Source organism: Columba livia, chromosome 19, assembly GCF_036013475.1.
Source record: "Columba livia isolate bColLiv1 breed racing homer chromosome 19, bColLiv1.pat.W.v2, whole genome shotgun sequence".
In the NCBI taxonomy this organism is placed as follows: domain Eukaryota; kingdom Metazoa; phylum Chordata; class Aves; order Columbiformes; family Columbidae; genus Columba; species Columba livia.
The window spans coordinates 4918266-4944931 of record NC_088620.1 but is presented as its reverse complement, the minus strand read 5'-3'; the positions used below and the strand labels follow the sequence as shown (position 1 = coordinate 4944931).

At 46.8% G+C, this 26666-nt stretch overlaps 1 protein-coding gene across 6 annotated transcripts in view; it reads left to right on the top strand.

The window, feature by feature from the left end:
• Positions 1-6243: 6243 nt before the first annotated feature.
• Positions 6244-26666, top strand: part of FUBP3 (far upstream element binding protein 3) — a 37745-nt gene continuing 17322 nt past the window's right edge. For 2 of the 6 annotated variants that reach the window (XM_065035819.1, XM_065035816.1), the window contains exons 1-9: positions 6244-6413; positions 12433-12538; positions 18518-18568; positions 19045-19075; positions 20024-20073; positions 21630-21701; positions 22419-22476; positions 25113-25275; positions 26173-26271. In XM_065035819.1, coding sequence (XP_064891891.1) covers positions 6327-6413; positions 12433-12538; positions 18518-18568; positions 19045-19075; positions 20024-20073; positions 21630-21701; positions 22419-22476; positions 25113-25275; positions 26173-26271 — 717 coding nt within the window. In that variant the 5' untranslated portion in view covers positions 6244-6326. Of the gene's footprint in view, positions 6414-12432; positions 12539-18517; positions 18569-19041; positions 19076-20023; positions 20074-21629; positions 21702-22418; positions 22477-25112; positions 25276-26172; positions 26272-26666 lie in introns of all 6 variants that reach the window. The other 4 variants (XM_065035818.1, XM_065035815.1, XM_065035820.1 and 1 more) reach the window with 2 other exon arrangements.

Genomic DNA, 26666 nt, shown 5'->3' with positions numbered 1-26666 from the left:
TCAGCCTCACCCTCTTGCTATTTATCGGTGACTTTTGTCCTTGGCCAGCTTAGCGACTGAAAGGGGCTGTATTATGTCACACGTAGGCAGCTCCTGGCGGGGAGAGGGCCGCGCTTTCTGCTGGAACAAAGAGCGGGTTGGCTAATTCCCCTCTCCTCCCGCAGCACCCGGGTCCCATCTGGTTGACACAGTTTGCTCCAGTGTCTCCTGCTATTAAGCCCCCACTTGCCTGCTTGAATTGCTCATCCTCCCTCCCACCCCCGTACCCTCAGCCCCTTTTTCTTGCTTTATTTTTCATTTTCCCCCAAAGCCAGGCAGAACTTGCTCCGTGGAGTGATGTCAGATGTGTGCAAAGCAGACCAATAAAACCTAATGCATCCCCCTCTTTGTCTGCCAGCCTCTCCAGCACCTCACATTTTCCACTCAGAAAGCCACTTAAAACACATCAGCAACAATCCCTCACAAAACAGCCACTTGTTGGCTAATTGTGCCAAGGACCTGTGCACACTGCATTGCGCTTTCCTGGTCTAAAGCTGCCGGGGGCCGGGGCTCCCCAGCAAGCAGAGGATGATGGGGACCCTCAGCATCCACCAGGATCGGCCCCAGGGTCTCAGCTGCTCCCCAGAGGCTGCTGGGGCAGGGATGAGAGACGGGGATGTTTCTATTCCCCATGGTCTCAGGTAGGTCTGGATTGGACAGAGAGGATGCTGGCAGGGCTGGGAGTGGGGCTCAGCTCAGGACACCGCTTTATAGAGGGATGGATGAACAGACGGACCCAGCAGAACTGCCTGGAGCACTCTGTCCTGCCTGCTAATCCTGTCCTGGCAGGAGAGCAGGCAGGGACATTGCCGCTGGGATGGGAGCTCGGGAGGTGGACGAGGAGGGTGCTGACACCCCACTGGGCTGGTGATGTTTTGCTCTGGGTGCTGAAGGCTGAGAAGTCTTGGCTGCCCTGTGCTGATGGGCAAGAGCTCCCTTGCAGTTCAGAGGGATGCCAGTGGGTTTGACCAGAGGGGATGAAGACCCAGGGACATGCTAGAGGGCAGATCAGGTCAAAACAAGAGATGCTCTATGCTGGGAAGGAGGCACAGGGGTTTGAACCTTTGCCTAACAGAGAACAATCCAAAAATCTCTCCACAAGGATCTCCTGGGCCCATCCTGATTGTGGGATGGGGGAGAAGAGATCAGCAGGTGGTTAATCTCTGCCTTTGCATCCCAAGGACAAGAGCATCCCTCTGCCCATCCCGCTGCCACAGAGGGCCCCCCAGCACGCCCGGCTTCCCCCCCCAAGCAGAGAGATAAGCGTGTGGAGTAGCTGCATTTATTTTTCTGCAGGAAAATTCTGGCAGCTTTTCCTGCTGCCACCCCCAGCACCCCAGGAAGCAGGACCAGAGCTGCGTGTAGTCAAGGCAGCCTGGTCTTTCAGGGAGTGGAACTGTCACACCTTTTAGCTTAAAACTATCTAATCCTACCCTGGTTTGGCAAGGAGGTTCAGTGCCAGAGCTGGCAGGCAGTGGTAGCAGGAGGCTCCCGGCGGGCGCTGTTCTGGGCAGGCAGCCCAGAGCCCTCCCGATGGGCGTCGTGCCGCAGAGCACACCTGCCTGCGCTCACCTGCCTGCACTCACCTGCCTGCTTAAATGTCACATGGGCAGAGCGGGGTCCAGCTTTTCAGTCTCCCCACAGGGAGCTGCGCTGTCACCTGCTCCGGCTCGGTTTGGTGACCAGGCTGAGCCTCCGCCGCACTGCCCTGGCCAGCAGCATCCAACCGATGTGTCACAAGCTGCAGAAAGCTGCCTCCTCTTCCTCGCTTTGTTGCCAGACCTGGTGCACTTCAGCAGGGCAATGGGGGACCCCTGGGACAGGTGAGACCCCACGCCGGCCACGCAGCTGGGCAGCAAACAGGTGCCGGCGGAGGAAGGGGTTAAGCTGAGCCAGTGGTGGCAGAAATCGGAGGATTACAGGTTTGTTGCCGGACTGTCCCATCTGTCACCAGCACAAAGACAAGTCCTGTCTCGGGCTGGGCTGTCAGCGAAAAGCCCACCACTACATTAGGACTCCATTAGGGGAGACTGGCGGTGGGAAATGGCAGCTGTCAGGGCACTATCATTTCTCCTATAATTCCTCCCGCTTGCTTCTCAACTGCACTTAAATAGCAGGTCTACCCACTGGGCCAATTTTGCATTTTCTTTCTCCTGCTGCTCCTCTTCTTTCTTTGAAGACGCGGATCCCTGAGCCCCTTCCCTGGCAGCCAGTGCCGGTGCTGCCCACGCCTGCCCACGCCATCCCTGCAAGGAGAAGGGTTCACAGGCACTGCCAGCGTCCCTGCCAACAGGACAGGGATGGAGCTGTGGACGTGCCAGCCCAGTCTGCAGCAGCACCGGTGGGCTCAGTGATGGGACTTGCTGCCCTGGGCACAGGAAGGAGGGGAAGCAGGTTATGACTTCCAAGAATGGGTTTTCCCTGGACTATTTCCCATCATCTGAGACTCTCTTCAAGCTGGTGAATGTGTCCTGGTCTTCACTGCCCACACCCAAAGGCTTCCCAGGCAGGGCTGGCACCGCTCTGTGAAGGGGGCCAGGGTGGGCAGGACAGCAACGGGTGAGAGGGGGTGGGGACCATGTCATTGAATCGTAGAATCATAGAATCATTTTGGTTGGAAGAGATCTGCTCTAAACCATGTCCCTAAGAACCTCATCTACATGTCTTTTAAACACCTCCATCTCACCATTTGAGTCTGACCTAGGGATAAAACCATGGAGAACCACATTTCCTGATGGGACGGCATCATCTGGAAACTCTCAGCATCCACTCCAGGAGGAGCCTTGGAGAGACATCTCAGCATGGTGAGACCCTGCTGACCAGCCACTTGTTCGCTGCAGGGGGTCTTCACATTCACACCTCTCCCGGGACCCCCAGGGCCACCCGTACCCTGTCCTGGCCTCACTGCATCTCCTGCCGGCCCCGGCGCTGCCGCTGTGCCGGTGCTCCCCGCCGAGCCGCCGTTTGCAGCGGGGGATCAAAACAAACACTTCTGCAGGGAAGTGCATTGCAGTGGTGCTCGAAATAAATAACTAATTTCTCCCTACATGATCTCAAGGAGCAGGAGAGGCATGAATAGCAGGGCCCGGTGTCGGGCTGACTGGACTCCCCGGTGCGGTAATTCAGAGGATGACAAACATAAGCCAAAGAAAAATGTTGAAAAATGGGCACTTCCCGCAGCCCTGAGCAAAGGAGCTATTGCAGGGTTTGGAAATAACGAAGGCAAAAAGAAGGAGAGGGGGGAATTTTCTCATTGAGACCAAGTGAAGTGCCAAACAAGCTGCTATTATGGTGGCTTTGAGAGGCACAGGGAGGGGGTGATGGGGAGGAGAGCAGGGGGAAGGAGAGGAGGGAGGTGGGGGGAAGAGATGGAGAGAGGGTGGGAGGAAGGGAGAAGGGTGGGGGACACAGGGACAAGGGGGACACGAGGAGCCAAAGGTGCGAGGTGACACGGGGGAGGCAGAGAGAGGACCAAGTTGTGTGATGGTGGCAGGGCCACCACATGCCAGGGCCCTGTCCCTTGCCCCGGGTCCCCTGCATCTCACCAGCCATCCCCTGTGCTGGTCCCCAGGCACCTTCCACTCCCCGCACCCACCACCACCAAAAGGGAAAGAAAAGAGAAAAAAAAAAGAGATGGAAAGAAGGAAAACAAAATATCTACAGTTGTCGAGACAAGGGGAGAAAAATAGAGGCAAACATCCATAATTTTCTCTGTGGGGCTTTGCGGTAATTGAGCCATTTGGATAAAAATAAAGGCAGCAGGCCCTTTAGGTAAGAGGAGCTTTTGCAATCCAAGAAGCCGGAATTATGCGCCTTGTATCACTTGAAACCCCCCACTCCGTCACCCCCCTCCGCCTCCCCCACGCGACACCAAACCACTTTCCCTTTTCTTCTTCTTATCTTTTTTTTTTCCTCCTTTTTTAAGTACCCTGTCAAACGGCATCCGACGAGAGGAGAATTTCAGCTGTCACAACTAATTTCAGCGCGTGTGTGTGTAAAGGTGTGTGTGTCTCGGGCAGGGGAGGCGGGAGATGGAGGCGTAGAATCACTCCTTTTTTTTTCTCAAAAGGAAGATTTACATCAGAAATTTGTTTCTGGGAGTGTTTAAGGCCTGTAATTTCCTTCTTTTCAATTGCCGCTTGATGTCTTCTTCTCGCCAGGCTCCCCCCCAGCCATCCCTGCCTGTCCAGCAGCCTGGTCCGTTGGTCCCAGTCCTGCTCAGCGCTGAGGAGGCTCCTCCATCGCTCGCTGGGGCTTCAGGCTCCCAAAATTTGGCTCTCACAGCCCCGAGCTGGGTCCGGCAGTGGAGGCTACAGCTTCTCTCTGCTGGTGTACCAGCACTGGGGGATTTAGCTTTCAGATTCAGTCACCTTTTTTTGCAGCCACTTTGGGGTTGGCTGGAGCGTTATGGGGTGAATCTTACTCAGGGCATGGCACCCAAGAGCTATGGGGGGTTGCCAGGGGGATTCCCCCAACCTGGGACCTGCTGGTGCTGAGCCTGTTGGGTCTTCCCGATCAGGATTAGGAGGGGGAAAAGTCCCCGAATCCAGCAAAGTGTTTGGCATGGCTAGAGAAATTCCCTACACCGCGGTTGGAAGATGATGGGGGGACTAGATGATCTTTTGAGGTCCCTTCCAATCCCAAACATACTGTGATACTGTGTGGTGATACAGGTCATCTTAAAATCCTTCCCCCGTGGGCTGTGTTTCTTTCCGCTAAAATAAATGGGTGTTTTGCGTAAGAAAATCATCACAGCTCCTGAAAGGAGGGAAGGCTGGTGATCAGCAAGCCCACTGGTGTAACGTAGGCGACCGGCAGCAGACTGCACATCCCAGTGAAGAAGCGTGTCCCCTGCTCTTGGAAAGCCACCAGGTAATTTCATCGGCCTCGGCAATTCCCGCCTACTCACGTAGGCGCAGATGAGATGCGTAAAACTGGAAAGTGCGAGAACCAGCTGAGGAGGAACGCAGCACAACTTGGGGCAGAGTTTGAATTTTGAATTTAATACTTGGTGGCTTTGGGAAAGTGAGGTCGGGAGCAGGGAAACCTGGACTATTCCAGGTTCAGCATGCAAACCCAGGAGCTGTTTGCGGGTGCAATTTGGGAGATGAAGATCTCACCATTCACACAGCTGCACCTGTGGAGGGGGGTTTAGTTCAAGGCCCCCCCCGTGCTGCCAGGCTGGGGGTGGGGTGATCACCAGACCTGGGTTCCCACCACTGACACCCCCAGAAAGCACTGGCATCGCCAGACACCCCAGACTGCGCAGGGGCCTGCTCAAGGAAAAAGCTTTGCATGTTCTTTGCATTAATCCTGGCCTAACTGGTCCTTGCATCATCCCAGAGTCTCCTGCTGGTCCCCTGTGGTGGGAGGGTGGTGACCAAGGGCTGATCAGAGCTGGGGGGTCTGGCACCTCCTGCAGCTCCAGTTCCCAGCACCCCACGTCTGGGACCTTTGTGCAAAGTGTCACCAGCACCATGGCAGTGTCCAGCCATGGCCACGTGGGCCAGGGACGTGGTGCATGGAGACGGGCAGGAAAGGGGCACTGCGGGACTATGGGTTTCCACTGGGGGTGTTAAATGGTGGGGACCAATGATAGGACAAGGGGTAATGGGTTCAAACTGGAACACAAGAGGCTCCACTTAAATATGAGAAGAAACTTCTTCCCGGTGAGGGTGGCAGAGCCTGGCCCAGGCTGCCCAGGGGGGTTGTGGAGTCTCCTTCTGTGCAGACATTCCAACCCGCCTGGACACCTTCCTGTGTAACCTCATCTGGGTGTTCCTGCTCCATGGGGGGATTGCACTGGATGAGCTTTCCAGGTCCCTTCAACCCCTGACATTCTGGGATTCTGTGACCACCACCACGGCAGGGACGGGGGCACGGCCTGGGCTGGCAGGGATGGGACAGGCAGGAATGGGCCAGACAGGATGGCACGGGCAGGGATGGGACAGACGGACAGGACAGGCGGATGGGACAGGCAAGGGGTGACACGGGCAGCGACAGTCTCTCGGGGTGGCACAGACAGCACCCGGTGTCAGGGCCGGCAGCCCGTCCCCGCTCACCCCGCGCCTCCCGGTCGCTCCCCGCCCCCGCGGTTCCGGTGGCGCGCGGGGGGTCCCGCGGGGGCGGGGCCGGCGCTCGTGACGTGCGGCGCGAGCCCCCCCCGCGGTCTCCGCCCCGCCGCGTCTCCTCCGCCCCCCCCGCTCCACTTCCGGCGGAAGCGGGGGGCTCTTTCCCTTTCCGGGTGCGGGTCCCCGGGCGGAGCGGCGGGACGGCGGGCGCGGGCCATGGCGGAGCTGGCGCAGGGGCAGAGCGCAGCGCCCGTGGGGATCAAGGCCGAGGGCTTCGTCGACGCTCTGCACCGGGTCCGGCAGGTAGGCACCGGCCGGCGGGGCTGGGGGCGGGAGGAGGCCGCGGGGCGCCGCTAGGCCGCGGGGCTGAGGCGGGGCAAGGCCGCGGCCCCGCTGCCTCCTTCTCCCGGGAGGACGGAGCCGGCGGCCCCTCTCGGGAGCCCTGGGGCTGTGTCCTGCGGGGTCGGCAGCTCCGGGGCTCGGGGCAGGCCCGGGAGGGGCGGGGGCGGCGGGGGTCGTTGACAGTCCCGTCCAGCGCGGGTCGCGGCTGGTGACACGGCAGCAAAGCTGCTCTGCGGGGCAGGGGCTGGGCTGCAGCCGGCGGCAGCTCTTGTCTGCCAGGCTGTCGTCCTGCACTTTGCAACGAGGGGCTGTGAGCTTCGTATTAATTCGGTTTTTAAACGCGGCTTTAATTGTGCTTTAGGCCGATCAATCAAAACCCTGGCAGAGGGGCAGCTCTGCATCCTCTCCTGGGAGGGAGAGAGAAAGTGGGGAGCAAAGTGCTCCCCAAAGGACTTTCTGAGCTTGCACAGTGCTAAAATGGAAACTTTTAGTGAAAGTGTCCAGACCCGCAGAAATCAACACTCTTGTCTTCAGTAGAAGATATTCCAAGCGTTTGTGTGCTCGTCAGACTGTGGAAAATGGCTGCAGATATAAGAAGCTGCTGCTTACAGAGCAGATTTTGTGACTGTTTGTCACATCTCTTGTTCTGTGGCTGTCACAGGTTGTTTATTCCATTTCTGAGCAGGTTGCACTTGTGCTTAGTAACTGCTCCTCAGCAAGGTGTGATCCAGCTGAATACCAGGCCCACAGCCCAGCTGGTGCTTAGAGACCCTGACTTTATTTTTATTTTTTACAGACCAGGTGGGAGAAATCTTATGTTGCCCAGGCTCACTTTTCTCATTTCACTGAGAAGCCCCTGAAGAAACTAAGCTGGACCCTGAGACCTTTCAGGCGATAGCTCTAATGGAACTTAAGTGGCTTAACATTGCTCACAGCTCACTCGTGAATCAGTACGGCAGCAAGTCCGCATTCTGCGCCGTCATCGGTGACTGGTGCGGAGGTACCTGATGCTCTAGATGGACACCCTGCCCCTTCCCGGGGGAGACCACGAGCTGGGCTGCTCTTCAGTCATTGATTTATTTCTCAGCACAAGTACTGCAGTAGGCAAGTTGTGTGGTAGCTGCCTAGTAGGTAGTTGTGTGGTAGTAAGCGTGAGGCCACGCGTACCTTTTTTTCAGTGGCTGACAAAGCGCTGTGGCCTTGATGGTTCACGATTTCTGAAAGCTTTGCTGTTAGCTCTGGAGTTATCTGCGTGATGCAGCTAAATGGAGCAGTGTTGCAGCTGTGTTGGTCTTGATCTGGTTGGCTGTTACTGAAGGCTTCTCATTGCAAAAACACCTCATTGAATATCTGATAATATTATCGCCCACTAGCAGCTGAATAATCTTTGAATAACCTGTTTATATAGAAGCAAACAATTATTTGCTGGTCAGTTGCATCTTGCTGAAACTATTTTGTGAGTACGCTGAAAGCGCTGCAGTATGTTCCGCTCATTTGATGAGTAACAGGTGAAATGTGACAGTGGGATGCCTCAGATGGTACTGGACTAAAACACAGCACTAACTGGAAAATTATTTGAATCAGTGCTACGTTGGTGCTGTCATCATGTTTGTACTGTGGGTCTGTGAGGCCCCCTAACCCACACATGAAGGAGGTGGAATGTTAAATAATTCTCAATTACTCAGATTTTGCTGTTCATTACACTTGAAAGAATACTATGTCGGGTTTCCATGAGCCTACAACTTGAGTTAACCTGAATGAGAAGATTTCAAAATCTTGCAAGCTGCCAACTTCAGGTCAGGCGCTGCAGTGTAACAACCTTCCTGTTATCTCCTCCCGCTGGAAACAAGCGTGTTGAGAAATGTGCGCTCTGCGCGTGGTCCCGCGAGCGCACTGGCCTGCATTTTTGTGCAGTGACTTGTATGCTGCCTGTTGAATGTGATTTCTTTTCTTTTAGTATTTGTGTGATAAAAGGAATTGTTGGCTAGTGCTAAAATATCTCTCCCCCCCACACACTTAAAAGTAATTGATTTAATGTAGTGCTGTAGGGGCTTTGTAAGGGAGTAGCCATTCTCTCCAGTGCAGAGTGGGAGGACTGAGTTGTCACTGGACACTTGTTCACTTGAATGAACATGGCCTTCATTGCTCAGGGGACATATATTTACCTCACCACCCAAATAATCTGTGATGGAACGTCCTGACTGAGAGTCAGGTGGGACGTAAAGACACTTAAACAGCTAATGCTTCTCTGGAGGTGATGGCAGCACTTTCACTGACTGTGTTTAATGCTGTATTTGCCTGAACTATACTGATCCAGTATATAGATATCAGCTTTTGTACAGCCTCTGGCCAATCCATAGCCTTTTCTGAATATTAGTTTTGCTTTAAGGCAGGGAGGGAGCAGAGGAAAAAAAGGCAGTTGTAGTTCTTGCATTGTGGGCTGGGGTGGCATCCCTGGCTTGCCATTTGAACTCTCTCAAAGTTTAGTCTTACACTTAAGACTAGTAATCAAATGTACTAAGTTCAGTTCTCATGAGAGCCATACCACTAAAATTGGGCTGTGGAATACAGTGCTTAGTTATTAATAACTAAATCATTCAGGAGAAGGAAGACTTTCCTGATCAATCATGGTAACTGCATTCCTCAAGGTCACTGGGATGTGAGATAACGTAAGAGTAAGAAATCTGGAATACTTCTGAAAGAAATGACTTGTATGGTGCTTTCAGTGTTTGCGCTGGACTTGCTCAGGTTTTTTGTGGACTCTTAAGTATTTGAGATGTATCAAAAATTACTTTTTCAAGTGAATGCTGAGGCTTTGAGATGGTTTGTCGTACGTCTTGTGCACCACACCTTAAGTCAGTGGATCGTAAGTGGTGATTCTGCGGGAATGGAGGGGTCTTAAGACTTGCATTTCTTATATCCCTTTGCAGAGCACTTTTCCAGAACATCCTCAAATAGATTTAGGGCTTTGCAATTACTCCAGTACTTAGGAAAGCCACCTGTGACATGAAATTTAAGTGGTTGTGGATGGTTTTGCTGCATCCTGCAGAGTCCTGGAGAAATGGCCGTCACGCAAATTCGGATATTCTGCTTGGCGACTGGGAAGAGTAGCAGAAGCACTGGAATTGTCTGAAGGGTCAGATGGCAGCGCTTTGTTTTCTATATCCTGCTAATACCTAGAATTGGTGATGTTGTTGGTTGCTGTTCTTTTGCAGGACAGCGGGGAGAGGTTCTTCCCAAAAGCTGAATTCTGCAGATATTGGTGTTTAAGTCCTGCTGTGCCTAGAAAAGGAGCTTCATAGTTAAGTGTTTTGGTATTGCACCATTTTTAAAGGATGGTAGAGGTGTAAGGGGACAGAAGTGCAAGGTGTAGGAAAACATGGATGTTTGTGGGTTCTTTTTTTTTGGTCTTTCCTGGCTTTACAATGGCAATTTATAGCTCAGGTTTGTGCTGCGTCCTTTAAAGTGTTTGTTGGAGAGCTTAATTTTGGGGAAATTAGGTACAGAAAGAGTTCTGTGGTAGTGATGCTTTTTTTCCAGTGTATTTCAGAGCTTAGTAAAATTAATGTGTTTGGTTTAGGGGAAAAAAATAAATTAAAAAGGGGGAAAAAATAGAGCGGGACAAAAGCACTGGCTGGCAGTACATTACTCAAGGTCGTTTAGTCAGATAAGGGCTAGGTCTGCTTACTTTTGCTATATTCTGACTTTAGTGCTTATCTTCTTACTGAACCTATTGTAAAACCCAATGTTCCCATTTAAAGTTGAACATAAAAAGTCAAAATGTATTTTAACCGCTGCATCTGCTTAAAAACCTCAACTCTTAATTTTGCAGGGTATTTCTCTTCTTGCAGTTGTGAGGTGGCGTGTTGTCTGTGTGTAATCCGGTGGCAGCTGGGAGGCTTTAGAGATAAGGGTGCAAGTTTAAATAAAAGCGGGGGAAGGGGAAAGAGGAAAATATCCCAAAATCTGATAATGTAAAAATTACTCTGACTCTCTTATTTTGCCCTTTATTTGGAGAGTTCTGTGCCAGGGTGATCACTGTGCACGGGTTTGCAAAGCTCTCACCTTAGTGCTGGTGATCTGCTCACGCACACCTGTGCACTTCACACCAGATTCATTTTGTGGGCCAGTTTCTGCTCTCCACACACTAATATTTTCCTTCCTTTGAGTGTGTGGTGTGTGATTTCAGCTCCAAACTATCAGCTGGCACTTTCCACAACTTACGTATTTTTTTCTAGTAAATAACTGTTAACGGAGTTCATAAAGAGCATGTTAAAATCAAATGCCAAAACATGCCAGGGTGTGTTTTATCTGACACTGTTCCCTTTGGCGTATGTTTTGAAGTTATTATGTGAAAGCTGTTAATAGATTGTTATCAAATATATTTTTAAATTTATCTTTCAGCATTGAAGTAGTCAGGAAACATCTCTGCTCTTTGTACCCTCATTAAAATCCTCTGCATCCCAAACATAAGGGGAAAGCATGTGTGCAAAGGGCTGGAACCATGGAGGCAGAACAGTTTTCAGCAAAAAATCCCAAGGCATTGCCTGGCACTCCCTAGTATGTAGTGGACAAGGTGTGGTGTCTGTTAATGTCTTCAGAATCAAATTTCCACGGGTTTATTAGTTTTTGGAGATGCTGATATACAAGATGCTTGTCATCAAAGCTTCTCTACGTGGTCACTGTGCTGGTCCTGCAGGAAGATTTTATTCTCCAGCTCCTGGCATTTCTGACACAGTGAAGTTGTTGCCTTTCTGAAAGAGAACAGGAGGGAATGGACTATGAGAAGAAAATGGTCAAAACTTGAAGCGTTTTTCATGCAAGGCATCGAAGAGAATGTTTCCTGTTCCTTTCTAAAAGTAGTGCCCTCAGTCTTTCAAGATTATTTCAAACAGCTTTCTTTCTGAACCCCGTGGTTCTGAACCTTGGGCAGCTGTTTATTCCACTGCAGCAGCTGATAGTGTCAACAACCAGAGTTGCTGTAGATGTTTTTCTGTTGCAGTAAAACTCAAATTTTAGAAACACCTTTAGCTGTATTTGTCATTTACCCTTGTCTTAATTTAAAACATATCTGTGTAAAATGCTCTTTCATCTGTTCCTGTTGCTTATTCTCTGGTGAAGTTCCAGTTATAATAGATGGCAATCAGGCTTCTGTTAGATGTCTCCAGATGTCATTAGAGACAAGCTTAGCTTTTCACTTTTATTAAGCGTTGTTTAGGTTTCTCTCTTGCCTTGTTTATTTGCTTACCTTGCTCACCTTCCTGACTGTCTCCTGTTTTCTGTAAATATCCCCCATGCATCCTGGTTTGGTGGGAATGGCTGTTCCCCATCTGTAAGGGATAGAGGCAGAGGCACAGGCACCCTTAGTCACGTTCGTGCTCTATGGACCACTGCAGGAAACTTAATCTAATTCTGGGCTTATCGTTTGCCCACTGGCTTATTCTTTGTCCTGTAAACGCAAGGTGGTCCGGTCTCTTTGACAAGGAGTCCCCAAACCTGTCCTTGTGCTGTGTATTTTCTCATTATTCTCCCTCCGCTGATGTGTGAATTTGCATTTCTGGATATGCACAGATGCAGAAAGAAGCGTGTGTCCTCCTACACAGCTGCGGTGGTGGCAGCTTGTTCAGGATGAAGTTGGTGAGCTAGTTTGAACACTCCCCTTTGCAAGATTTGGCTTGTCAGCTGTCCATTGAGTGAACAAACCCGAGTATAATGTTCCAGGGAGTAAAGAGCTACTCATGATCAGGAAGAGGGACTGGCTGAATGCAATCTTAATCAAACAACTAGTAAAAGCAAGCAGAAAATTGTTTGCTTTACAAATGAAGCACTGCTGTCTTGGAACTGTTATAAAGCCACCTGTATAGTAAATAGCTGACAGAAGCTTGGACTGGGTAAACACCTTACTGGAGGAGAGAATGTTTAGCTGTGGTGGCTGAAACTTCAGGTATGCTAATCATGCTTTTATCCCCTGTTTTTATAGATTGCTGCTAAAATTGGAGATATTCCTCACTTGAATAATTCTACAACACTTGTGGACCCGTCAGTCTACGGTTATGGAGTGCAGAAACGGCCCCTGGATGATGGAGGTAAGCTGGCTGTGATTAGTCCGCCTTGTGGATTCAGCTCCTGAAATTCACCTATGGAGGCAGTCGTCTGCTTTAAGGACAGAAATCAATCCATCTTTCTGTGTATAGAAAATTTATACAAGATTCTCTGTGCTGTTTAGTCTTATCTAGATAACACAGGGCTCCTAGGTGTTAGTGGTATAAATGTGAAGCACTTCTTTCTTAGTTCGTGAACTTTGGGAATTAGCAAACAAAACCTGTCAAGCTCTGATTGTTTTGTTTGTGAATTTTAAGGAGAAGGGTCATTGATGTAAGTTGATGCAAGTTGGAAGGAAACTTCCCATATTAGGCTTAGCTTTTAGGATAATTTGAAGCTCTGAAGCTTTTAACATTGGCCAAAGCCAAAGAATAATTTTCTGAGTGGACCATATCTGGTAACTGTAGTGGGTTAATATTGTACAAAGTGTTACAATTTTAAAATGGGTTACTAGTTTTTTATGGGAACAACAAAATCTAATGGTGTGCACCATCACAAGAACTGTTTAAACTGTATTATCTGCTGCTGACTAGATGCAAAGAGCTCACTTTTTCCTGTGGTTGGCTGTAAAAAGAAAATGTGGCTATGTCTTCCTTTTCTTATTTCATCTAGTATTTTTTTTCTGACACAGGTAGCGCTGCAGGGTTATTCTCTCCCCCACAGATATGTTTAAGAGCACTGAAGTGATAAGAAAGCTACTGCCTTGCACTTCAGTCTGAAAATAATTTCTTCTGTCTGATACAAAGGCTGAAAATACCACAGGCGTGCTTCTCCTTCTGAAAAAAACGTGCTGGAGCACTGGGAGAAGGTTCTTTCATGTGGAGCCTCTGGCTTGTTAACATTACTGTTTCTGAACAGATGCCACAACCCACTTTGTTCTCTGGTGTTGGCTCTATTTGAGCAAGAGGTTGCTGCTCCTTCGGTTTGGTGTTTTAGTAAAGAAGGGGTTTATGTGGGTGAGCCACTGCGCCTTGTATGTGGGGCTGGAGCATCGCTGTGTCTGTGAGAAGCCGTAGCTCTGGTATTACTGGTATGTGACGGTTTCTGTATGGGAAGGCGCTGGGCTGTCAAGCTGGCTGCTCAGCACTGAGGAGCGCTGAACAGCTTTGAGCTGTGGCTGAATGGCTGAGATAAGTGGCTGTATGTGAGAAAGAATAAAAGTGGAACCTTCTAGGAACTAGGAATTCGTAACCTACTTCTTCCATTGATGCATCAGACTGAACCGAGAAATCTGACCTCTTGGCAAAATGTTCTTTTATGAACTTTTAACATGTGAAATGGTTGTAGCACTTAATGGCAGCCCAAGTTAGACTTTGTACTTAAACTTTTACCGATGAGCCCTATGACTTGCTGGGCCTTGTTTGTGTTGACGCAAACCGTGTCAGTACAGTTGCAGTCTGGACTATAAATGTGTGTTACTGCTGCTTTCTTGTGATGGGTAACTCCGTGGAGCAGGTACGGTTCTGGGAGAGCCTTCCAGGGCAGCTGTACTCCCAGTCTTTCTGTTTGCTGTTGTTCCACTGATGGAAAGACCTACGAGTGTTCTCTCACCCTGGATCCTTGTTCAGTGCTGAGCCTTGTTTGTAACTGTTTTTAAAGTAGCTCCAAGAGCTGTATTGTCCCTTGTCTACATCTATAGATAATATAACTTTGTTCAGCTCCCTTCCCAAAAATCTGATCTGTTGAGATCTTAGAGCAGAAATGATGGAAGTAACATTTTGAAGGGCTGGAATTTCACAAAGAAACTGGAATTGTCAGGGTGGCAGCAAGGGTTGTATTGCATCTTTCAGCTTTGGTCATCTTGGGGTTTATTTCTAATAACATTAGTAAGCCCTATACTGAAATACAATTGTATGAATGAGTTCCCCACCCAACAGCGTGATCCTGTGTACTCAGAACTGCAGCCTGGCCAAGGAACTTCTGAAGCAGCACCTACTTCTTGCTCTATATTTCTTTGCTATGATCCATACCTTAGCGAGTCTTAGGCTACCTGCTCTTGCTGCCTTGGCATTTAAAGTCTATAATGCAGCTTTAGCCACCTGGAAGACAGCAGTTGCTTTTAATAGGATGCTTAAATTAGGAAAGTGCTTCCCATTTGGATGATCTTTTAGTCCTCTGTTAGCTGTGAACAAAGGGTGCTGGGATTGCGTGCCCACACTTTTCTCCATTTTCTGCTGGTCTGTGAACCACAGTTTGGGGATGTTGTTGTTCAGAGGCGATTATTTATATTGTTAGGCATGCTCTAGATATTTTATAGAGCGGGGGTTTGGATACATTTTGCTGCTCTGGATAGCTTGGAAACAAATCTGGTGCTAAAGATTTTGATTGTTAACCTTTGTATACTGCGTGTTCACGGCTGGGTGCAGGTCTCACTGCTTCCATATGCCCACAGAGCTGTTAGAAAATGACTTCTGTTCCTAATACTCCTGAAAAAATTGGGTCCAGAGGAAGTATTTAAGGTGACAGGAGAACTGTCTGTCTCTCAGGAAAATCTAATTGTGCCTGTCCATTTTTGTAAACAGCTGCTGGCGTGGCTGATTGATGTCAGCTTAGGAAGTGGTCTTAAGATGGGGTGACAATGTGCTGGTCAAAACAAATTTAGCTGCTTTTACAGCATTTCCAGGAAAAATAGATTTGTCATTGTATTGGAAAGCAGAATGTGTGAGTGCCTTTTGCACTTCTTTAACATAACCTTCATCTAAAACCAAGAGCTGCTAGGAGCAGCCCTGGTGACCTGGTGTATTGGTATTAGATGGAGCTTGAGACAGATTATTTCTCTTTTTCTCTGTTTTTTTTCCCCTTTCTGGAAACAACTGTATAGTAATCCTGCCAATAGCTATAATGCAGGGAAGAGATCAGATTCATTTGTACTGCTCACGGTAAGTCGCAGTTGACGTTTATATGGCCACCCACAGCAGTTGATGTTTCTTATGAAGATGAGTGCTAGAGATGAGCTGAGTCTGAGCTGCAGGGAGACCTGGCAGTATCTTGCTGAGAGATCCCAGCCCTCCTGTTAATGGCCCACGGCTGCTGCTGGCCTGCATTCTAATTAATGGCTCTCTCTAATTACCAGCACAATTTAATAAGTTTATTTAATGTTAAATAATCCTTAAAGAAACAGCCTCATTTTGCTCAAAGGAAGCAGGGATCTAGTGTGCTGGAAGGAGACTGATTGCTGGAACGTTAACCTTTGTTTGCTCTGTTTAGGACCCCTTTGAAGAAGTTTCCAGTGATATAGGCAAGGTTAAGCAGCAGTGTTGCACCTGAGGGCTGGGCCATCCTTTGAGTCTGGGGGAACAAAGATGAGGGACCTTGGAGAACCACGCAGCCCCTCTTCACCCCTGCCTTCCCCAGGCTTCTGTAGTGCACCCGGATAGGAAGGTGGCCTGCTTTGGTGTAATAAAACTTGGTTGTATTATAGTAGAGCTGGGGGTTCAAACACAACATGATCCTGCTGTACAGAATACTTTATGCTTTTCCTTCAACGTATTTTCAGTGAAAATAGCGATGGGCAGAAGGAAATGCTGATGCAAGTTAGTAGTGATGCTCCTTGACACATCTCTAGCAGCAGTAGTACCAGAGCAAAAATCCAGATCTCAGTAAAAGGTTTAGTGCAATAAGCAAAATCCCAATGTTCTTCAATTCTCAACTTTAGAGATCACCATTTTTTAAATAAGACATTTAAGGAAGGGGGGGGAAGCCCATAAAGATTTACAGTGAAGTCACACATGAAAATTATTTTTAACCATTTAATCAAAGTAAAACCTAGCAACATTTAATGATGAAAAATTAGGGTAACTAGTGACTCCTTGCAGCTTTCTACAATTTATCGTGATCCTGTTTTAGTCCAAAAGTATGAAACACAACCCTGTTCCACTGCTCTGCAGGAGATGCGTCACTCTGATTTTATTCTAGCCATGAAGATATTTTTGATGAGATTGTATATTCCCATCATGCACATTAATTTAGTGGGAGGCACTGCTCTGTTTTATGGGGTGGAAAAAATATCCACATTTGTTTTGAGTGTCTGTTAGGTAGAATTCAGTTAAGGTGAAGCATGAAGCAGAGTGAAGAGTTATCAACCAGCAGGTGCCATTAATAGGAAATTGTGCTGATTTTATTCAGTTTTTTTTCTTATTTGCAGTAAAATGACTGCAGTTACAGTTAAATTGTACTCAATATATGTAAAAGGGGGAAACATGTATGTGGTTTGTCAGAGTTCAGCCCCTTTTATGGCGTGAAGTGGGAGATGGAACAGAAATCGGTTTTCAGTGAGCACCGTCCACCCCAGCCCTGCCGCTCTGGTGCTCCCCGTGTTTCAGAGCAAAATGGGCCTGTTGGGGAGGGAATGGACCTTTAGGTTGTTTGAACCCAGAGCCACGTCATTTCTTTTTTCTTTTCTTTTCTTGTTCTTTTATTCCCCCAAAACAGATAGAAATCATAAGTGACTTCAAGTAAATCCCTTCCAGTTCTCTCCATCTGCCTTCTATCTCAGCTCTTGGGGAGGTTATCTATGAAATGTTGCCAGAATAATTGCACACCTAAGTTATTGTTGGTTAATTTTTTTAGCTAATTGGTACTATAAATAAATACACAGTAAGGCTGATGTCTGCCCGGGGTGGTGAATGGTTTACTATGTATAGCACTTGGAATGGGTTGGAGCCATTGTTATGTGTATCTAAAGCACTATTTCCCTGACTGATTTAACTGGTGCTGGTACAGTTTTCCCCTAAGAAGTTGTCTTTTTCAAGTGTAGGATTGTGTTACAAAATGACGGTTCTTCTGTTCCTTGTGTGAACTTCGGGAGTTGATTATAGGATGTGTATCTATCTCGTAATTTGTGGGCAGCAGCCGAACAGACTGCGAAGAGCCTTTCTAGTGAATTGAAATGTGAAGTGGATATTTAAATAGAGCCTTGTAGCATTAAGACCAATCTTTCTGGCATCTTGGGGTAATGAGTGGCCTGGTCCATGGCAAGGGCAATCCCAGACTACAGCAATAGTCACTAGACCTATTGCATATAGCAAAAATATTCAGAGCACAGTTTGGGACAAGAAGGTGAGATTCTGAATTTGCTCAGCAGTAGTAGCTTATCAGCTAGAGTAAATATTCCCCATTACATCACCTTCCTTTTTCGACTGCAGTATTGATAGTTATCAAATCAGAGCTTTTCATATTTGGGGTGAGAATATGCAAAGACAAATCTAACAGAGTCAATAACACAGCGGTTGTCTTACCACTGAGCTGTGGAGAGTAATAAAATATATATGCTGTCAATATTTTGGTCCTGAACTATTATGAAGGTATTGACATGCAGCAGAAATACACTATTGACTCTCTTTGTCTGTTTTATTTGAGTAAAGTGTTTGGCCACAAACTTTACGCATTTTTCTGCCAGATTTAGAGAGCGTGGGATGCATCCGCTCTCTAACCCTGCCAGCCGATTGCCAATTTATTTCAGGTCAAAGAATGTGCAGGTTGCTGCAAGGTAGTTTGAAACAGCATCTGTATTATCACAGCTCACATGTTGGCTGGTGTCATTTGTTTCGCTGCTCGTGCCCTCCAGGCGTGCAATATAATCTTTCAACTGGTTGTTAGGACCAAATGGTCTGGTTTTTAGCTGGTTTGCTGCAGGCAAAGTCCAGTAGGAAGCCCAGCAGGGCATGTGTTCCCACTTTGCATGAGTTGGTCTAATGATATTTTCCCCATTAATATGTGGAAGAAAGATCTAATCTGTTGGGGTGATGGGGGTGGGGGGTGGAGAAAATCTGTTTGCGGGTTGTCAGCTGGGGGGAGAATGGCTGATCATAAATGGACCACCAGCTAACATCGCAGATATGCCTGGAATGTGTGTATTCAGTAAAATGTGGTGGGGGTTTTTGTTTGTTGGGGTTTGGTTTGGTTTGTTTTAAAGTACTTCTCGGGTGCCATACAGTGACTTAACAGCCATATTCCTTTACCAGGTCTCCGTGTAAGTGGGCTCCATGGAGCACAGATAAGAGACACAGAAAGAAGTACGTGCGAGTGGTCTTTGATGCTTTTTGCCTGGACTAAGTCTGAGCCTGCTCAGCTTTAATTTTGTTTTTTAATACATAGAGTCTGCTTGAAATTTCTCTTCTTCCCCCTCCCTCCACCACTTTTCTCTTCTTTTTTTACTACTTTGGGTTTAATTTAGGAAGGGGGGAGGTTAGTTGCAGGGATTTGGATTTGGGCAGGCAGGATTTTCTCCCATGACTCTCAGCATGGGCAGACGCGGATCAATTCCCTATCCTGTGTTCAGCTGGACACTGGGTTATGGTGTGTGTTGATCAAGAAATCCCCTCCTGTTTTGTACCACATAACGCATTCATTTCAGCTACTGAACCTAAATTACTGTTTTGCTTTTCTTTTTTGATGAAATGGTAAGAACTCTTTTTCTATAGGGATGAAGTTAGTTTATCCGTGCTAATGCTTTGATTTTTTTCCTTTTTTTCTCTCTCTGCCACAGTAGGTAACCAGTTAGGGGCCCTGGTACATCAAAGGTAAGCAGTGGGTTATGTTTTATTATTTATTGATCAATTCTAATTGTTTATTGATCCACCATCTGTAGTAGTGTTAGCAAGTCAGAGGTTGAGAATGTGGAGAAACCGTCAGCTTAGCTTTTCTCCAGGCTGGGGTTTCTGCTAACCCGCTAAGGCTGTTTGTCGTGGTGAAGAAAGAAGAGTTGATGTGAAACGTGAATTTGGTTCCTGTAAATCTGCAGGACCGAGCAGAATAAATTCTCTCTCCTCTGCCTTCCCTGGCCTAAGAGGGAAAAGAAAGAACAGGTAAAAAACGCTCTGGCATTTTGACAAAAGTCTGTGAAAAAGAAGTAGCTGAGCAAAAAAACATGAAGATAATTCCTTTCTACTTGACTATGGTCAGGTCTTAGGAAATTGTGTCGGGCCCTAGGATTTGAGGCAGAGACATGCGAAAAAGTCCAAAGAGCAATAGATAGGGAAGTCTCGAGATAATAAGGATTCAAAGGATAATTGAAGAACACCTTTTATAAATTGCAAGGAAAAGAATTATAAGGACGGGCAGGGAATAAAATCTGCGCGTATCAGAGAGGATGTTCATATTGGGATTGGCTTTGATTAGCGTCTCTTGGCAAGAACGTGTTCAGGAGGAGTAGACAGAGGCTGTGGCTTGGAAGGTATAGGCAAAATATTAAAGAAACTTTGTCATTATTCTGTTAAATCTGCCTGGAGCAAGAATGATGAAAAGAGGTTCTTGTGTCAGCTTCATTGAGGATAATGGAGAGTAGGCTGGAGATGTATCCAGTGTAGGAGAAATTAGGTGACCACGAGAGGTGTCTTTCAAAACAAATGATTTTGTGATGCAGTGTTTGCTTGTGTGTGCAAAAGTGTTATGGACATAGTTGTCTTCCAGATTCTTTGTAAATGACTATTTGATTTTTTAATCTTCTTTTTTTATTTTTTTAATTTTAGGGCTGTAATAACAGAAGAGTTCAAAGTGCCTGATAAAATGGTTGGATTTAGTAAGTATGGTTTTTTGATGTGTCTTCTGTGCAGGAATGCTGTTTATTCTGATGTGCTTGCAAGTTTTTGTGCTTATTAGCCTTGGATAAACCTTTTCTAATGCTGTTTTCATGGGGACCAAATGATCTGTGTTTAAAACACAGGTGCAAACTGCATGGGAAAGCTTGGTGTCCCAGTAATAGGAACAAGATTGTGTGGTACAAATTACTGAGAGTTTTAGTGATTCTCTCTTAAATTGCCACTAGTACAAGTCAGAAGAGAATTTCTTTCCCCTTAGTGAAACATTTTACTTCCTTTGAGTATGCAAACCTGTGAGAGCTGAGAGAGGAAAACAGCATTTAAATGTTAAAATAAAGAGTTGACTCAAAGCAAGTTAAACAGAATTTTAAATCCCTCATCCATTCGCTGCAGGGAAACACAGCCAGATGCATTGCTCAGATGAGACGTTTTCCTAGATTTGCATTCCATACTCTTCTCTTTCAAGCTTGATCCTAATTTCTCTCTTCCTCTTGATGATTATTACTCTTCCTTTCAATGGCACCTCCTGCTGCTGTGTTACCGCAGCGATTGCATTGTCTCTTCCACTGCTAGATCTTTGTGTATCTCTTCCAATTTGATATATGGAGTGTAAAAAGGAAAATAACAGGCCGTGATAATTACCCCTTAGTGTGTGAAGTTTTGTCCCGACTCTAAAGACACTATAAAACTGTAACTCAGATTCCTGTGAAGGAAACGCTCGCTCTCCTCCCACCAGACCATTTATCGGCCCTGGTGCTGTGCACGTGGGGGATGTCAGCAGGACACTGCAGCTCGGTGAGGGCTCTGCTGCTGCGTCATCCTTGTGTCTGATCCAGTCCCGGTTCAGGGACAGACAGATACAGGAAGGTGACAAACCCACAGCCGAGAGATGCTTCTGTGGGAGCCCCTTGAGCCAGACGCACCTGTTTGACTTGATGGTTCTGCTCTTTTTACACTCCGGGAAGCATGTGAATGGTAATGGGCACATAGTTTCTCCCCAGTATATCTCATGAAATAATTATGTGCCAACTGCAAGAGTTAAGGGAAATGGGTATTTTCATTAAGGTTGATAAAGCATTTCAGTATGTAGCACTTCTGGCGGAGTGCAGACCAGCCAAATAGTGTGACCATTGAAAAGAAGCAATAAAATATGAATTTTAAAGAAATAAAAGCCAAAGTCTTTGCCTTTTTTAGTACCCCAAATAACTGGTTCATTGGTTCAGGCTGAACAAGATATACTTAAATTTCTCTTCTACAAGCACTCAAACGAGTGCCTTATTTCTTGCATACTGTGTATTTCCATTCCAGTGCAAGACAGGCTTTTTTGTTTTGTTTTTCCAAGCAAGTAGAATAACTTTGGGCAGTATTTTAAAGTTTTTTCTGCTGTGACAAATTTGGTCATGCTGTGGATGCCTCTTCTGCAATGCTGGAGTCAAACTGTTCCTTTATAGATAGCTGAAGCGGAGTAAAAGGGGGAAGGTGCTCTGCAGTTACTTGGAAAAACGGTATGTTCTGATGCTTGTTGAACTCATTTCAGTAATCGGCAGGGGAGGAGAACAGATCTCGCGGATTCAGGCAGAGTCTGGCTGCAAAATTCAAATTGCTCCAGGTAAGAGCCTCTTTGTATGGCGGCTGAACAGGTTTTGATGTTGTGTACGTTCGATCAGGTCCCTTGCCATGCTCATGGCATGTTATCACCGTTAACAACTGATGTGCAAGGCTGAAATGTTTGGGGGAGCTGTTGTAGGACTGACCTCCCGACTAGCACAGAATAGAAAACACCTTTGTCAGGTGGCTTGGGGAACAAAATGAAAAGCCTGTAACCAGCATCGGGGTACAGTGCAAAAGGACAATCCATGTTGTACTTAGACCCGAAGCTGCAGCTGCTGAGTTTTCTCCTGGTGGTACCACTTTGCTTGGCTTGTGAAGTTTGTCTCGGATTAATCCGATCAGCTCCAGCTCCTGGCAGAAGACATCTCAGCAGCTCTAAGTACAAGTGGCCTTGCCTCGAAGAAATGGGATGATCCGTTTGCCTTGTGCTAGCATCTTTTTGCTTTGGGGAAGACTGTATTACAGTTCTGTACAGGAAACTGTTGATGAATGGCATCTAAGTTCTTATTCCACTCTTTATTGCTGGGGAAGGCTTTAAAAGATTGCAGACATCCAGCAAATAATTTAAAATATGTTGACCCTGGATGTCTTTGAATTCATTAACAAGCTTTGTGTGCAGGGGGAGGGCGAATGCTTCCATTAGTGCTTGATAGTTACTGAAACAGCTGTCATTTAATTCCATCTATTAAAGGTTTCCTTCTTGTTTCCTTTGCAGACAGTGGTGGGATGCCGGAGCGGCCCTGTGTGCTCACCGGGATGCCAGAGAGCATTGAGTGAGTTCTGATTTAATTTCTCTCCTTTCTTCTTCTTTCTCTTCTCCCTAATGCTGTGCTCTGTCAGTGGTGCTACTCCGTTAGCCACACCAGCAAATGTTGGCCTAGAGAAACTTGAGGGCCTCAGGAACATAGAGCCTCTTGGTCTGATGCTTTGAACCGTGCACCTCAAAGGCTTTTTTTCAGTTGCAGTTTGAACTCTCTGCAGAAATTGCTGTGGAATCCCCCTCCGCAGGGCGAGGTTGCTCTTAGGGCACCGAGGATGCAGTTTTTGAGCTGCACCTTTCAGGATACTGAGCTAAGCTGTTGAAGGGCACTTCTGTTCTCCCCTTCGTTCCCCCACTCCTGCTGAGATGACCATCCTTCCAGCTGAAGAAGGGGCTGCATGAGGCCTCCAAAGCCTGTCGGTGCCACTCCAGAATAATCTGGAGGTGTTGGTGTTGTTGCAGAGCAGCACGAGGCCCATGGGTGTGCTTGCCTCTGCATCGCTGCCAACAAGAGGCAAAGGACTGAACCAAAGTCTCGAATTCTGATCCCTGCATGATAGAGACACGTGGCCAGCTAGCAGGGGCTTCTACTCTTCAGGCCTATAGAAACTTTAGGGACAGTGTTTCCTCCCTCCCCCTTCCCAGGAGCTGAGTTTGAGACTCTCACAAACCAGTTGAGGACCTCCTGCTGGAACTGGATCCAGGATCCTCAGGCTTACAGGAACACACTTAACATATGGAGCTGCTCTTTCTCTCCCCAGCCTTTGGGTAGGTGGGTTTTTTAAAATCCATCTGGAAATCTTTGAGTTTCATTTGATAGTGAAAATACATGGGCGCAGAGACTGTCTCTCTAACGAGAAGACAATCGTCATTCTTCCATTCCTAAGAGATCTAAGGGTACTTAAATCTCCTTATTCTACCTTAATACTGCAACCAATGAACCAGAATAAATATAATTGTCAAGCTCACGTTATAGGGCAGGCAGTGTATTCTTGCTGATATTGAAGTGCTTTTCCCCCTTTAGCACAATATTAAAAAGCTGGGATGCCTGATGAGATGCAGTTGGGGGGAAGTGGGGAAGAGGTATAGTTAAGACTTCGTGATTCTGAAAAAAGCAGTTAAATGTAGTCGTGTCCAAGGCTGTCTTTAAATAAAATACAAATGAATAAAAATAAGTGAGAATACTCAATTGGTGAAGCAGAATGTGGTGGTGAGGTATTAGGTGAAATTGAATTTATTTTTGTGCTAAAATTCTTGTTGAGTTGGTTATTGAACTAGTTTTTCAGGCTACTTGTAGAAAAAGAAAAGGAAATGAGGAAACCAATCTAGATGTCAGATTTCTTTGTGAAGGGTTTCGTGTGAGGAGTCTTTCCATTAGTTATACCCGGTGGCAAACTAATGGGGTTAGTTTCTAGATGACCCCTTCTCATCTGAAATACATTGTGCATTAACTGTTGTGGTCTCTATGTTGTCACTAAAAGAACTTTATGCAAAATATGGAGATAGATTAATAAAACCTCTTAAGGCTCTTCTGTAATATTTGAAGTGGTCTTCTAGAATTCCACTTTTTGCCTTGTTTTGTGAGGAGAGTCGAGAGAAAGCAGCGCTCTGATCTGTGTGCAGCTGCAGGCCACCGCACCATCAGCTGTCTGGGGTCAGTGTCTGTCTGTGAGGGATGACTTTGTGCTGTTTCTTCAAACCTCCAGAGAGAAGAGTGTCCTAGGGTGCCTGATACAGCTTGGTGTGGAGTGGAGAGAGGGGAAGACGCTGCTTTAGACCGCGTAGGGAACCAGCGCCTTTCTTCTGCCTGCTTGGAGATGGGTTATGGGAGAAGGGCAGGGAAGATGTGTGTTGGCTCTAGGAGCCTGCAAGATGAAGGGAAACATTGTCAGCTGCCTCTGATCTCCTAAAGATTTTAAAGGAGGTATTTTTAATCTCCCAAACGTTTCTTTGTGTCTGTCTCTTCTCACCAGGAGGAGAACCCCAGTCTTTCACTGGTCGCTGCTGCAGTATCCTCACGTCATTTCACGGTGTAGCTTCAGCAGCTGCTGCTTGGGGCAGAGGGTGTTAGAACAGTGTTGTGGTGCTGCTGGGAAGAGCGGGCAGAGAGGAGCAAGTTACTGATCACAGTGGTTAATCAGTGGTGTTAATATCAGAGCGAAGAGCGAGGCGGTTGCTGATCAGAGAGTGGTTAACCACAGTGCTGTGTTCAGATCAGAGCGGTGTGTGGGTTTTTTTGTCTTGACCAAGAAGGAGAACAGAGCTTGAGTTTTAACAAGGGTTGTATATATGTTAAAAAGGTTTAGAAAAGTTTAAAATATATAGAGTATCTTCATCCAAAATAAGCACCCCAAATGCTATAGCTCAACGGTTATCCTTAACATCCAAAGAGGTCAGAGCATGCTGCTGCTCTTCCTTCTCTTTTCCCCTCTCAAATATCAAACTGCCTATAAATAATCATGATAGGGGAAAATATGCATCAAAGAGATTTAAAAAAAAAAAAAAGCAAACATTGTGCTAACTGTGGTTTCCTTCATCTTTTCACCTCTTCTCCTCTCCCCGATCACTTCCCATTCCAATGGCTCCTGGTCTCTTGGTCACATGGAACAATGTTGTCTAATGGTTGTTTCCCTCGATTCTTTTCCAAAGACAAGCAAAACGGCTACTGGGGCAGATTGTAGATCGCTGTCGGAACGGACCCGGTTTTCACAACGATGTTGATGGCAACAGTACGATTCAGGAGATTTTGATCCCGGCATCCAAAGTGGGTCTAGTCATCGGCAAAGGAGGTGAAACAATAAAACAGTTGCAGGTGCGCAAGATGCATTTACTTTAGGGCTCTCTTCCCTACTGCAGCTTCTCTAGATCAACAAGAGCGTGCTGAAATGGAGAGCCTTAAATGCTCTAACCTTCTACAGCAGGGACTACTCTTCTGCCTTCGGAGAGCTGGACTCAAATCCAATCTTGTGTTAAAAAAGAAATCGGTTTGGCCCCAGCTACATGTGTAGTGAAGTTTTGCCAGATCTGTGAAAGAAACTCGTGTGCTTTAGATAACGTTTGGTACTTGCTGTTTAGGAGAGGATCCTTGTAGCCAAGGAGAGGTATCTATTCTGCTGCTGCAATGGTTTTTGATGCCAGCCGTGCTGTTGTAAAGTGTTGTGCTTCTCTTCTGTTGCTGCTCTGTGATAAAGCTGGCATGTGTCTTCCTGTTTTTTTCTCATCCCACTCTTTTCTAATTAAAAGTGTTGTGTTATGTATGAATCCATGTTCCTAGACGTTCTTTATTCCTCCATCTGGAACAAGTTTTTTAAAGAATAGAGGGTTTCAGAAGGGCACCTAGGTCAAAAATGTAGGTTTTGAGTGCCCCGATTAGGGCTCTGTCATCCCATAGCTTTAAGGCTAGTTACTTCATAGCTGTTACATGCAGACAGCTACCGATTTTGGAAAGGGCTGAAAAATCAGTTGTTGAAGTAGAGGGGTTCTCTTTTTGCAAGGGATTCAGCTATTTGAGACCTTGAGGAGTAGCACACTTTCTGACAGTCCTTTACAGTCTGGGACTGTTACTGAACTTGTGCTGTAAGTACCCATGAAGAGCTAAAATAGTGTTGTGTAAGGCTGCTGATTTGACCTACGTAATGTTTAGTAACCAAAATATAGTCCCTTGTTGTAGGGACTCTGCTTAGCAAAGTGCTCTGTGCTTTTTCTTCAGGAGCGAACAGGTGTGAAAATGATTATGATCCAAGACGGTCCATTGCCTACTGGAGCAGATAAACCTCTCCGTATTACTGGAGACGCATTTAAAGTACAGGTATGTAATAAAAGTAAGCAATTGCCCTAGAGAACGGGTGAGAAATTTGAACTTGAGCATATTCGTGAGCATCTAACGGAGTCAAATCCAACTGTAAATGTAATGATCCTTGCTGGTTTTCTCTAAGGTGGATGAAGTTTGAGTAGAGCAAGTTAAAACACCAGGCTAGCAAGTGTTGGCTTGTTTACAGGGTAACCTAGGAGTTCTCACTCCACATAGATATTAGACATGGGTAGAAGAGCTGAGGAGGAGGGTTTGGAGAAAGTAGCTTTGAAGTGCTTTCCAGTCCATGAAGCAAAAAATCATATGTTACTTGAGCAAAGTGGTTCTTAGTGATTCACTTAACCACACATTTGAGAAAGTTTTGTGCGAGGTTCACTATCTCAGACAGCCAA